Raw genomic sequence first — 12,918 nt, 5'->3', positions numbered from 1 at the left:
AACAGTCTCAAAAGCTTAATGACAAGTCATCACATGTTGCAGTCATATCTTGTTTTATATATAATAAAGGTATCAGAATTTGGAATTTCGGAAAAAAACAAACACAACTGCATGTTCATTAGAATAATGGCTTTGACATCAGAAGGTCCATCCCTCCACTCGAAGCACTTAGGGCCGCCAGAGTTAGGAGTCGGCCATTACAAACATTCAAAGCAGTTCTCTCCTAATCCATGAGTTTCGTAGCCAATACTGAGCATTTGGGGGCTTAAAAAAAGCAGTATCTGATTTGGGTTTAGTAAAATGAGAAACAGAAGATCCTAGCCGGTCTGTGGTCTATAATCCTAAATTCACTGAAAAACAACAGTGCCACCTGCTGACATAAAAATAAATCACCAACTGCATTGAAAACCAACAGTTCTGAAAAGGAAATGAACCAGCAGTACACGGTCTACATGCACGAAACAAATATACAGAAAAGGCATAGAGTCTACATGCACAAAATAAGCTCTGTGGGCAATGGGATGGTGGAGAGGGAATTATTAGTGACTACATTCACGTTTTCCTCCCCAACGATCATTTATATGAAGAACAGTGATCACGGAAGGTATCAGTTAATACTAGGCTGCCGCCAACAGCATAAACGAACCAGAAGCACATCGTCTCTAAATGTAAACAAAGTAAATTCTTTTGCAAATCTTCACTTACGGCCACACTATAAACTTTAAAGCAGAACCGATTTATCACTGAAAAACAAGAGAAATAAAGTCAGTCAAAAGAAACCAGCCGACTGTGAGATTGTGCTGTTTTTTTTTTTATTGTGTTTTCAATGGAGAAATACATCATCTGTTTACAAAATAGCTCTTGAAAAATACAAGGAGTACAGATACTATAAAACAAAGCAAACTCCAGTCATGAGACACTACATACATCATGCGAAAGCAACAGTCTGATCTCCAGGTTATGAAAACTAGAATTAAAAAGTCACTACACAGAAAAGGTCCAAGTTTCCAGCTTGGCAAAACTTGGGTGCAGTTACATGAAACGTTTAATAAACTGAATTTTTCCCCCAATGTGTAAACAGAATGACAAGACTAAGTCTGCGCCTGGCAATTTCAATCTAACTCTGAAGCTACACAAAACACACACACACCTTGTACACTTCACCTGTTAGCATGACCATCTTTTTTTCTTAGGTGGTGGGAGGAAGGGCAAGGTGAGTGTGCGGAGCGAAGATGTGGGAAGCGGAAACACTGCCTACTAGACATCATAAGGTACGTTGAAACGAAAGCCTCAATTAATGCATAGCCTAAGGGGAAAGACTACACTCCAACTTTGGAAAATTAATTTAGGAGGATGGGGAAGAGTTTAAGTAACTGCAGTTTAACATGGAAAATGCACATGTGATAGGATGGAGCACGATGGAGATTCATAAACATGCTCATCAGAAAACGCTAGGTCTGCTTTGTCCAGATTAGGAAAGAATAACTAACTTTATCAACATCCGGCACCCCTCATACTTCGTGACGATGGATGCTCTGCTGCTTAATTATGAGGACTTCTTTTCTTTGCAGAAAGGAGTTCCTAATCTATTGATCGGATAAAACAAAATGAAAAAGGAGTAGAGAGCTGACTAGATGCCAAGTACTTGCTAGAAATGATTTTTAAAATGTTTCTACATGTAAAATTTACTGACAAATTTTGGTCAACCATTTAAAAATAAAAATTACTTTAAAATTCTTGGAGAAAATGCCTTTTGCCCACGTGTTTAAAATTGAAAATCGACTTTACTACAGAGAGTTGTTCTGTGGAGTGTACAAAATTCCGCATGTCCAGAGATCGAATGGCCGTCCCAGACAGGGCATCACGTTCCACTCGCATTTCTTTTAGTCCCCCTAAAGTTTCAGCCCAGAGACCGAAATTTAGTGCTCTGTGCCGCATGGCCACAGGATCATTGGCTTCACATCATGGCTTAAGAAAATACTGGCATTTTGTTTCTTATGAAATTAAGTTCTATCTTATGCATATAAGCAAAGAGGGAAAAAGAAAAGGGGGAAGGAGCAAAGAGCTTTGTTTCAAAGACAACAGATTGAAGGCAAAAGCATATGGAGCTTAATAAGCTCAAAGAAAAATATTTGCTGGCTGATCGCTGATTTGTATGCACTCTAAACAATTCTATAAATAAAACTAATATATCACTTCTTAATCATGACCCCATCAAAACCAACTATTTCCTAATTATTATTTCAATGTCAAATATACACCCTCAGAGTTGACATTTCATTGTTAAGGGCTGCAGCTACCGCACAGGGACTGAACTAGGTGTCCTCTCATCCCTTCTCTGAAGTAGAACAGTACGCCACTGCACAATGGTATCCGATTTGAAGACTAATGGTAAAGGAAATTCTTCAGGAAAAAAAATGAAAATCCATCGAGCTGAAAATCTAAAATTAGTTCTACTTTCTAATAAAACATACATAGAAGTGTGCCGCTGAACAAGGGATTCTCATGCCGGTTTGTGCTGCAAATTTCCCGAACAATGCATCGAACATAACCCAATCTGGATGCCAAATTATGGATACAAATACAGCTTGAGGTTGGTTTTTTTTTTTGTTTTTGTTTTTTTGTTAAAGGCAGTAATTTTTTGAAATAGTTAATGCAACTGTTGCTAACACAATAATAATAGTACTCCTGGCTTCGCATACTAACCTGGACTTCCGATCAAGTGCTGATTAGCCCAGTAAGGGAGGTCACCAAAAAAACCTAAATCCATTTTCAGTCATGTCTAGTCTTGTACCCTCCATTCTCCTTTTTTAGCATTTGAAGACAACAGGTTGAGTTGGCAGAGATTGTTTATGGACCCCTGAGGTTGTTTTTACCGATTCAATCTCAGTTTTATTGAATTCTTGATAACAGGAATAGGATTTGCAGGGAGAGCAGGGATATCAGAAAGGTCTGTACTGGATGTTTTCTGAGAACGAAAGCAAAGAACACAACATTGTTCAAAGCACTGTAACTTAAAAATGAGATTTACGTTCCACTGCTTGACTCTCTAAGAAATGGATGGAAACCTTACCATAGAAGTACTAAAAATTTAAAGAGAAACAAGAATAAAGTGCAAATAAATATGACTATTACTATGAGATTATTTGTTCTATACTTGTAATTTTCAGATAATAAAATATGAATATTTTAGCAATACACAGAAAACTCTTAAGTAATCTTAAAATACAGCTTTTACAGCCACACTCCTCTAAGAATGACCTATCATATAATTATTAAAGTCATGTTAAACTGTATTTACTCGTAGTAACACTAACAGCTGTGAAGTTAACTGGTGCTGGAGCACCCCCGTGTGGGAGAACACTTAAAGTTCACCTCACACCCTGGAGACGCAGTTACCAAGACATTATTTTCTGACCCTATACATTATTAAATTAAGTCTATACAACTCAGCAATAATTCAGTTATTCTAAATTTTAGGAAAACTTCATGTTAAAAAAACAATTAAATCACAAGCCTTCTTTAACATTCAAAAACAGAGAGATAAATTTTTAAATGTTTTATTATGGGAAATTCCAAGCATCCACACAAGTAGAGCACGTTCTATGATGATGAATCCCATATAGCCATTACCAAGCTTAGCCAGCGGCCCAACCAGAACCATCCACTGTCCCCCCACCTTCACTCCCAAGCTTACTCTGAAGCAAATCCCAGAGATGTTTTGTAAGTATCTCAAGTTATCTCAAAACAATAAGGATTCTTTATTACACACAGCCACAATAGTATAATTCTCTCCCGGAAAGACATATACCCCTTATATCACCAAATATAGGTTTTTTGTGTTTTTTTTTGTAATCTACATCATCATTCTTTTTATTAACTGGGTCATTTTTCTCTCAATGTCTCTACAAATCTTTCCATTAGAAATTAAGTTCTACCTCCCCATAAAAATACAAAAAGGTAAATTACCCACGAGTACTCATCACCATAGGGATGAATTTAGTAAGACAAACTTTGAAAACAGTTCCCCAGAGTAATGTGGCAGGCCAAAAGACATGCAGTCACATCACAGGAGCTTAAGCCTGACAGAGTGCTTTGTCCAGGTATCAATGCCAAGCATATTTCCTCGTGTTGTTTTAGTTACTTCCTCCATCCCAAATTTTTATTAGATAAAAATTATGGAAATAAAAGACATTCTAGAAAGTCAAAATGGTATTTCTCCCTTTAGAGGCTATGAGGGTTAATAGTTAGCAAAAACACATCTTAAAATGATCACATTAAAATAACTCTGAGCCACAAAGCAGCAAATATCAGTGCGCCAGTTCCGCAGCCTCACCGTGAGCAGCAATGATCTCAGTGGGGCTGCAGAGCGTCACCAGCTCCACGTCTACTTAAAGAAAGTATTTACTGTGTGTCAGAGTATACCCTAGATTCCACGTATACTCAAACTGAAGGGGTTCAAAAAGAAAACCATTGTTTCACAAACCAAACGAAGGTTCACAAATCAGTATTCAAAAAGAAACTGATTCTAGGTGCCTACTGTATGTAACAAGGGACTATCACAAAATTTCTAGGACAAATAAATAATCTGAAAGAATTATGGGTTACATTCAATTGATAATTGAAAATCAGGAGTAAAATGGGAGACAGAAACACATTTTAAAAAGAAAAAATCATTTTAACCTCACAAAAAGATCCACAAAGAAATGTGTTTTAGTTCTGTCATGATTCAAAATTCACTCTCTGGTCTGTAGAGAAAACCTTTATATGAATAGTGCATATTGTGACTAGTGAGGATTTAAATAACTTGCAGTATCAAGTAACCTGTAAGGAGATGGGTTAGCATCTTGACAGTGCAAAACGGCGGTTCTACCGAATCTGACGCCCTACCTTGAAACTACGACACACACGGATACGCTAGTGGGTTAGTCACTGTTACAGTGAGAGTTTCAACGGCCTTCCAGTTCGTTGCACGCACTCACGCCAACATTTATAAAACTCTCCTTGCATTTTGCACTTAGTACCTGAGAGGCCAACAGAGCAGCCGCTGTGTGAATAGTTTCTGATTGAGCTGTACTTGTCTCTGTATCAAGTTGTTCCTGTGAGACAAAGAGGACGGGGGAGGAAAGAGACTTAAAAAAAGAATAAAAGAACATGACTGGGTTTGGTGGCTCATAAAGAAGACAACTTGGAAGACAGGAGGATCAAGAGAAAGACGGGCCCACATCACAAGGTCATGTAGCGAGCCTGGCCGCAGGCCGCCTCGCCCGTCACATCGCCTGTATTTCTCTCCGCCTACTTCAACTCCATGGGCACGGTCAGAAGATCTCCTGACTCTCCAACTACCTCCGACTTAGACATTTGGAGCAGATAATAATTAAAGACACACACGGGCACATTATGAAATGCTGCCCAGACAATAATTAATACACTAGAAATCTAAGCCCTGGCTTACGTGAAAAAAAAAAAAAAAAAAACCTGGTTAATATTATTAAATAAAACTACCTTTTCAAAAGGATAAAAACTGCTCCCACACCTTTGATTAAAAGTAGAAAAAGTCCCTAAAATATTCCTTCTTTTTTTTTTTTTTTTGTTTTTCCTCCCCCTCCTCAAAAATCAATGTACTGATCTACTCTATGTATTATCTGAAAATACGGGGAGAACCACGTCATGCCACTGCTCTCAACGTTTTTAAAGCTGTGCACAAAACAAAATACTACATATATCCAGAAAGAGATGAAAATAAACATGTAAAAATCTGAATTTCTGTAAAACAACATATATAGTAAAAAAACAATGAAATGTCAATTTTCTCTTATGAAACAAAAGAGGGTAAACAGGATGCAGGTAACAGAAATGGAAGCACGGGCTTTCTGAAGCACAAACTGGAGTGATCTACTGAGTTTTACAAGTAAGCATACTATTTGCCTCAGTAACTCCTTTTTCATTAATTTAGTCTAATAAATATAAATGGACAGCAGGTATTTACCCACAGTCAATACTACAGTAAGAAAGAACTCTCTTTTTTTTAACAGAAATAACTGCAACAATTGGAACTGGTTGAATACAATATGGTTATGGCCTTAAGATAGCTATTAATATTTTGTAAATTACATCATCAAAGGAACAATTTTTCCTGGTTTACAGAGTGAATAAAGATTTGAAAGCAAAAGGCATTAGTGTGTGTGCCCAAATAAAATCTATAAAGACCCAAAAGAATACTTCCTAAAATGTCGATTATGGGAATAATTTGGGAGGAGGAGGATTTCCAAATTTTCTACAATAAGAAGAAAAAGTTAAAAGCCTACAGTACATTCCAATTTCTGAAAAAATGATGTCCGGAGTCTAATGTGGTTTGGCTAAACCACTCTCTCTCATCTCATCTACCTCATCTCAGGCCCCATGCCCGCCAAAAGGCTCTTGCCAGAACCTTTTGCCAAACACTGGTTCTCAAAACATACCACACGTTCGCACCAAGAGTGAGATGACCTTCTCATCTTGGACTGCCCCAAATCCTACATATCCTTCAAGGACTATGTCAAATACTACACGGTCTTCCTACAAAGCCTCTTAATATTTCTTCAGTCAGAAATAACAACCCACTGCTCCTGCCCTTCACACCACCCCAGCAGCCTCAATTACTCTGATCTTCTTTGATAATATAATTAGTTGCTCCTACCTCTTATCTTCTCTACTTAGTTACAAGTTCCTTTAAAGGCACGAAACATGGCTCACTTGTCATTTTATGCCATTCAGTATCCACCCAGATTACTCTGCATTTAGAAGGACCTCAATCAAACATTTGAGAAATTCAATTTCACCATTATAAGTTAACATTCAAAAGGGACCAACACTTCTCTAAAAAGAATACTAAAACGACCTACAACCTAGAGAACGAAAAGACAGTACCATATTCTAGAGACATTTCTATCACATCTTCCGTACTCTTGGGTATGCATTCCGAGGCTAAATTAGTATACCTTTGTTTCTGTTTTATCATGTCCACTCAAAGCAAGACAGTTAGCATCTTCACTTGTTTCATCCTGTTTTTGAAAAAAAAAGCTTTATTCTCTAAAATGAAAAATTTAGATTATTTGCCAATCAACGCTTTAATTGATAAAAAAATTTTTTAATTATAAAATAATTTAACCTGTAAGATCAACTATGGCCTTAAAGTAGATTACTCATTCACTTGAAAACAATTTTTAATGTAACGTATTTAATTCGGCTTCAATATCTTCCAAACAAAGAATACGAAGAAAGCTGTTACTGTTAAGCAATACCACCTAAAGTACTTTCCTAAAACCACTAAGTTCATAAAATATTTTTTGTAAGGAAGAGAAAAAAACGAGTTCTTTGATCTAACAATTTAGAAACTTGGAATCCTATCACCCCCATTCTGGGAAATTCACATACATACCAGCACTTTTTATAAAAGGTTCTAAGAAGTTCTATAAAGAATACCTCTTTAACTTTCCCCAACTTATTAACCACAGAATCCCTCTGGCTTAGTAAAACTTAGTAACATCCTGAAGAACAGGTGGTTTGAGAAATGCTCTCTTCCCAGTCTTAATTTTTTAATTTATTAGAGTTATATTAAAAAACAACTCATTTGATAAAGGAAGGAAAAGGGAGGCCAAAGATGGCTGCACTTTCCCATATTTGCAATTAACATCCCTTTAAGAATAACTATTTTAACCCTAATTTCTCTGCTGTATTTACTAGGCATAATTATAATTTTAAATGCAGCTTTATAACAAGACATAGAAACTACGTTTCTATGAGTAGAAGAGATTTAACAGTTAACAAATTCTAATAAGGATCTTATTTGTATCCTGCAAACATTACAAACTTCAAGAACAGTAATTTGTCATAACTAGGCAAATATCAAACCTGACTGGATACGCAGCATTATGGAATTATTGCTAATACTCGTAAATATACTGGCATATACATATATAGATATGTACACACGCACACATATGGTGATAATATACTGTACTTGTGTTTTCAGAAATCTTTATCTTTAGACACACACAGAATATTTATGGCTGAAATGCTATGCCTGGGATTTGCTTCATAACAAGGGAAAGGAAGTAGATGTGTAGATGAAGGAGGCTGGCCGTGAGCTGTTAAATGTGAAGCTAAGTGATACAAACAGGACTGTTCATTAAAATTTTGTACATGTTTGAAATTTTCCATAAGAAAAAGTTTAAAAATACATAGGTAGTAGCATCACTTAACCATACAATCCAGAGCAAACATTAGTCTATTTTTATTTTACATATCTGTAAAGCCTTCGCCTATGATGCAAATCAAGGGGCAGTACACCTCCTGACCACCCTGAACCTCCCTGTCTGTATACATGTTAGCACATGATTAATTAAGACCAGTGTTTCTATCTGGTTAAAATTTCTAATACCAAGTACTCATTAACAGAAAATAAGAGATCCAGTTGAGGAGAGCTCCAAAGTGATGATATTCATAATAATCTTCTCCTTTAGCACCATGAGATTTAGGCCTGGGTTCTAATCCTACCTGACTTTAATTAGCCTTATAAACGGAAAAACCACTGAAACTCAAGCTCCTCCTTCTGGGAAATGAGGAGATCAGCCCATGAGATACCTCAGACCCTCATGTCTCTTGTATATCATAAAGCTGTTTTTGTTAGTCAACTCCATGAGGCTGTGATAAACAAAACCCAGACTCTGAGAAAACATAAAAAAACAAAACAAAAATTGCAGGGAAAAAAGGGAGGGAAGTCTGTTTTAAAGAATACTTAAGAGAAATCAATAAATAGCTACACAGGGATCTTATGTAGTTAAAGAATAGAACAAACAAAGACTTAAAAAAAAAAAAATCAATGATGATGCAATCGGGGTCAGTTGAGTACTGACTAGATATTTGATTTTTCTAAGCAGGATAAGTTTATTTATGCTTTCTTTTTGGTAATCCTTATCTTTTAGATACATGATTTAAAAAATACTGATGATATATGATGTCTGGATTTTTAATTTCTGTAATACAGATAGAGGGAGATGGAAAAGGCCCACAGAATGAAGGGTGTAGGGACTGGCAGAGCCCACTGTTCCCAAAGCTGCAGTGGGAATGACTCTCTACTTGTGTACAGACTTAAAATTGTCCATAGTAAGTTAAAAAATCCTATAATCCTACTGCCTTCGTATCTAGACAGGAAACAGGAGTGTTTTCTACCAAGGTAAGTGCAAATGAAACTACCAACATTATGCCGGTACTCCATGAGTCAGAGCTCTCAGGAGCCATTAAGGGATTAAACCATTAACAGAAGTAAACAGAATGAATAGGCATCTCCAGTTATCCTTACGTGTACTTTACTAAGATCAAAAGAAATTTGAGTTCTGAATTCTGCAATGCTCTGCCAAATTCCAAACAAGTATCAAGAGACACACAAAATGTGCAGTTCCACCAAAACCAGCACACTTTTAGGTTGCTGCACAACAAAAGTCATGCGGCACTGGGGATTTGAATAAAAGATTCCCAGGCCTAACTTCTGGAGTCTCTGATTCAGTGTATCTGGAGGAGGCTGTAAAATCTCTATTAGGAGGGAGGGAAAAATCACTCTGAAAAATTCTGATATGCAAGCAAGGCTGAAAATCATTGCCTTAAAAATTAACTACGCAGATGGGTTTTCAGGATAGGAGTTGTAAAGCATGTTATGATATAATCATTCTTAATTCAGGACCATTAGAGTGACAAAATTCATCAAGTTATTCATATTCAGTTAATAGGGACCATATTCAAAAAAAATCTAAACCAATAGGCTTCAGAATAAGCTAGGGAATAGAACACTTACAAATTAGTGACAATAACATTTCACTATTACAGATCAAAACACTCTCATGAGAAAAATCCAGATTTTTTTTTCCCATTCTAAAGAAACTTTGATGAAATGAGTAAATTCCTAAGTAACAAAATTTCAACCAAAAATCACAATGAAATTAGTTTTTGGACTGTTATCTCTGGGACAACAGTGACTGTCCTACTAACTGGAAAAAAACAGGAGAGTGAGTCCAGGGAGCAATGAAATTATGTGACAAGCCTACTTACTTCTGTTTTATATTTCAAAACACACACCAAAATCAACGTACACTTTTAACGGTTTCCCTAAAACTGTCTGAGACTTTGGCAAGGCAAATTGGCCACTATAAAAAGTGAAAGTATTGTGAGAAAATTTTCCTGAAGGGTTGGAGGAAGCAGTTATTCAAGGTCTCAAAATTAATCTAACTTTGCAACTTTGGCCAGTTATTCAGTAAGAATTCCCTGAAAACCTCTCATAGTCAGTAACCCTATAACACCAAGTATGGTGTAAGAAACTCCAAAACTCCACTTGGATCCTGGAACTATGTCCAAAGGGGCTATCAAAGAAGCAGTACACGTAAAAGATACAGCTACGAGAGAAAGAGAAATTGAGATGACATGCTAAACTGTGCTATAGACTAGACAAGCTAAGTTTAAACGAGGCCCAGCTTTATGGACGAGGTAGGCACTGAGATGGTAGAAGGGTGAAGAGAGACTATGGCCCTAAGGCACTACCTGAACATTTTCTAAATGCTTTCTTCCTTGCTGCTTCTTAATTTTGGCTCACAAAGATTTTCTTCTATTGGACTTTAAAATAGGCAGACTGGTATTCCCATGGCTAACTAATATATAGATACCTCTTCTGTTTTGGTTTTCTTAGGACTCTCTTCTTTATGAGGTGAGGACGTCCTCTTGACTCCTACTATAGGGTTAGGTATTTTTGTTGCTGCATTTCCTGAAGGTCTAGGTGGTGGGTTTACCAGACGTGTTGAAGAAACAACTCTGGAGACCGTAGGCTTTGGTGGTGGTGAAATGGCTGGTTGTGTGGCAGTTTGAGGAATGCTTTCACTCGATGTACCTAAGTAGGTAAGTACATGAACACCATAAAAATTACAGTAAATCCTGTCAACAGCAAGTTACAAGTAAAGCTTTAAGTCTCTGAGTTTTATTTTTTCATCAATAATAACACAGTAACATTAAAAAACTGAATTCAAACCACTTAATCAACAAATAAAGCTACGCTTTGAAATGAAGGCTAACACCAAACACTGTGTAAGGATTCTCAAGCCTGTCAACCCCATCTCCTTACCCCCTGAGCTTTCACTGGAATTTACTTGTGGCACAGAAACTTCAGTAGCCTGTATGTTGGTCACAGATGCTGCTGTTACAGCTGGAGCAGGACTGTTTCTGCTAAAAAAGGAAAAAAAAAAAAAAAAAAGTGAAAATCTCAAACAGGAAAGTATAAAATAAAATTCCGTAACAAAATTTAATATGGAAATTATTATTTGAAGGAAATGATTGTTTGGTTTTACTTCTGTGTATACATCAGTAACTGACTTTATTTGATAAATATGACCAACAACCCAAAGCGCTCACTCTAAAGCAGTGCTGTCCCACAGAACCCTCTAGAACAATGTCTCACAGCTATGCTATCCAGTACGGTAGTCACCATACAGATGCAGCTACTCTGCACTTGATATATGGCTGGTGAGAAACTGAGTATTTTATTTAATATTAATAAATTTAAATCACCACATTTAAATTTGGCTAGTAACTAGCCTATTAAACAGGACAGTTTTAAAAACAATCTGTATCTGATTCAGGGGAAAAGACTTAATGGATCTGAGGTTTAAGAAAATCCTGTCAAAGGCTATAAATAAGAAGATGGTCTAAGAAACAGAAATAAATTTCTAAGGGTTCGTGACACCCTAAAAGACCACCCAGTGGCCCAGATAAACAACAAAGGCTTTCAAAGCCATCCCTCCTCTTCTATGTTCTGGATCCTACTCCCTCCTGTCATTTCAGGAAACTGAAATCATCCATTCTTTACTCTATCTCCTCAACTTTTTTGTCTCAAATAAATCCTATCGCAGTTAAATAATCTCATTTTAATTACCCCTTGAAAGAAAAATAAAAGCACAAAGTCCCCTGGTTATTCTCACTCCCACGCTACAGCTGGCACTCTGCAACTGTGGCACAATGACATCCTGACAAGGTGGCGGCAAGAAAGGACTTCAACTTTTGGTGCCTACAAGACATCTGCATTTAACCAGGACTGTCAGCTTATTAAAGCTTTGGAGTTCAGGGGAGCCCAGATGGCTCAGTCGATTAAGTGTCCATCACTTGGTTTTGGCTCAGGTCATGATCTTGGGGCCCTGGGATTGAGCCCTATTTCAGGCTCTGTGCTCAGCACGGGGTCTGCTGGATTCTCACTCTTCCTTTCTCTCTGTCCCTCCCATTCATGCTTTCCCAAATAAATAAATCTTAAAAAAAAAAGTTTTGGCGTTCACTGGTACACAGAAGTAAATGAAGTCAATAAGCGCAGATGATCCCACTCCCCCAGGGAGAATACTGAGCCAGGACAAGAGCATCCTCAAAGGCACACACATCTAATGATCTAAACAGAAAGGGAGAGCTGGCCAGAGCACCACCACAGATGCAAAAAGAAAACCAGAAAGAGCTGGCAAAATGGTTAGCGCATAATAAATACTCAAAATATGCTAAGCAAATATACAATTACCAACTTAAAATCCAGAAGTCTTATTTAGAGATGTTACTCTGTATTATATAGGAAACTACCGTTGTTTAAGCTTCTGCACTTACTTACTTAGTTCCTTACTTCATTACTCTGAAGTTACTATTTTACATACATGTGCATGAACTCAAAATACAAAAGGCTTTTATACAAATCCCTTTGAAGGTAACCTAGTATTTCCATTAAAAATAAAAAAGACTCGGGGCACCTGGGTGGCTCAGTGGGTTAAAGCCTCTGCCTTCAGCTCCGGTCATGATCCTGGGGTCCTGGGATCGAGCCCCGCATCGGGCTCTCTGCTAAACAGGGAGCCTGCTTCCTCCTCTCTC

General features: G+C 37.2%; 1 protein-coding gene across 6 annotated transcripts in view; it reads right to left on the bottom strand.

The window, feature by feature from the left end:
* Window positions 1-798: 798 nt before the first annotated feature.
* PAPOLA (poly(A) polymerase alpha) overlaps window positions 799-12,918 on the bottom strand; it is a 59,114-nt gene continuing 46,994 nt past the window's right edge. The window contains exons 18-22 of one of the 6 annotated variants that reach the window (XM_047738348.1): window positions 11,147-11,244; window positions 10,695-10,915; window positions 6,981-7,043; window positions 5,025-5,099; window positions 799-2,968 (exon numbers count right to left, since the gene is read on the bottom strand). In XM_047738348.1, coding sequence (XP_047594304.1) covers window positions 2,873-2,968; window positions 5,025-5,099; window positions 6,981-7,043; window positions 10,695-10,915; window positions 11,147-11,244 — 553 coding nt within the window. In that variant the 3' untranslated portion in view covers window positions 799-2,872. Of the gene's footprint in view, window positions 2,969-5,024; window positions 5,100-6,980; window positions 7,044-10,694; window positions 10,916-11,146; window positions 11,248-12,918 lie in introns of all 6 variants that reach the window. The other 5 variants (XM_047738347.1, XM_047738350.1, XM_047738349.1 and 2 more) reach the window with 5 other exon arrangements.

Source organism: Lutra lutra, chromosome 7, assembly GCF_902655055.1.
Source record: "Lutra lutra chromosome 7, mLutLut1.2, whole genome shotgun sequence".
Lineage (NCBI taxonomy): Eukaryota > Metazoa > Chordata > Mammalia > Carnivora > Mustelidae > Lutra > Lutra lutra.
Note: the sequence above shows the minus strand (reverse complement) of the source record. Positions and strands in the feature narration are given on the sequence as shown.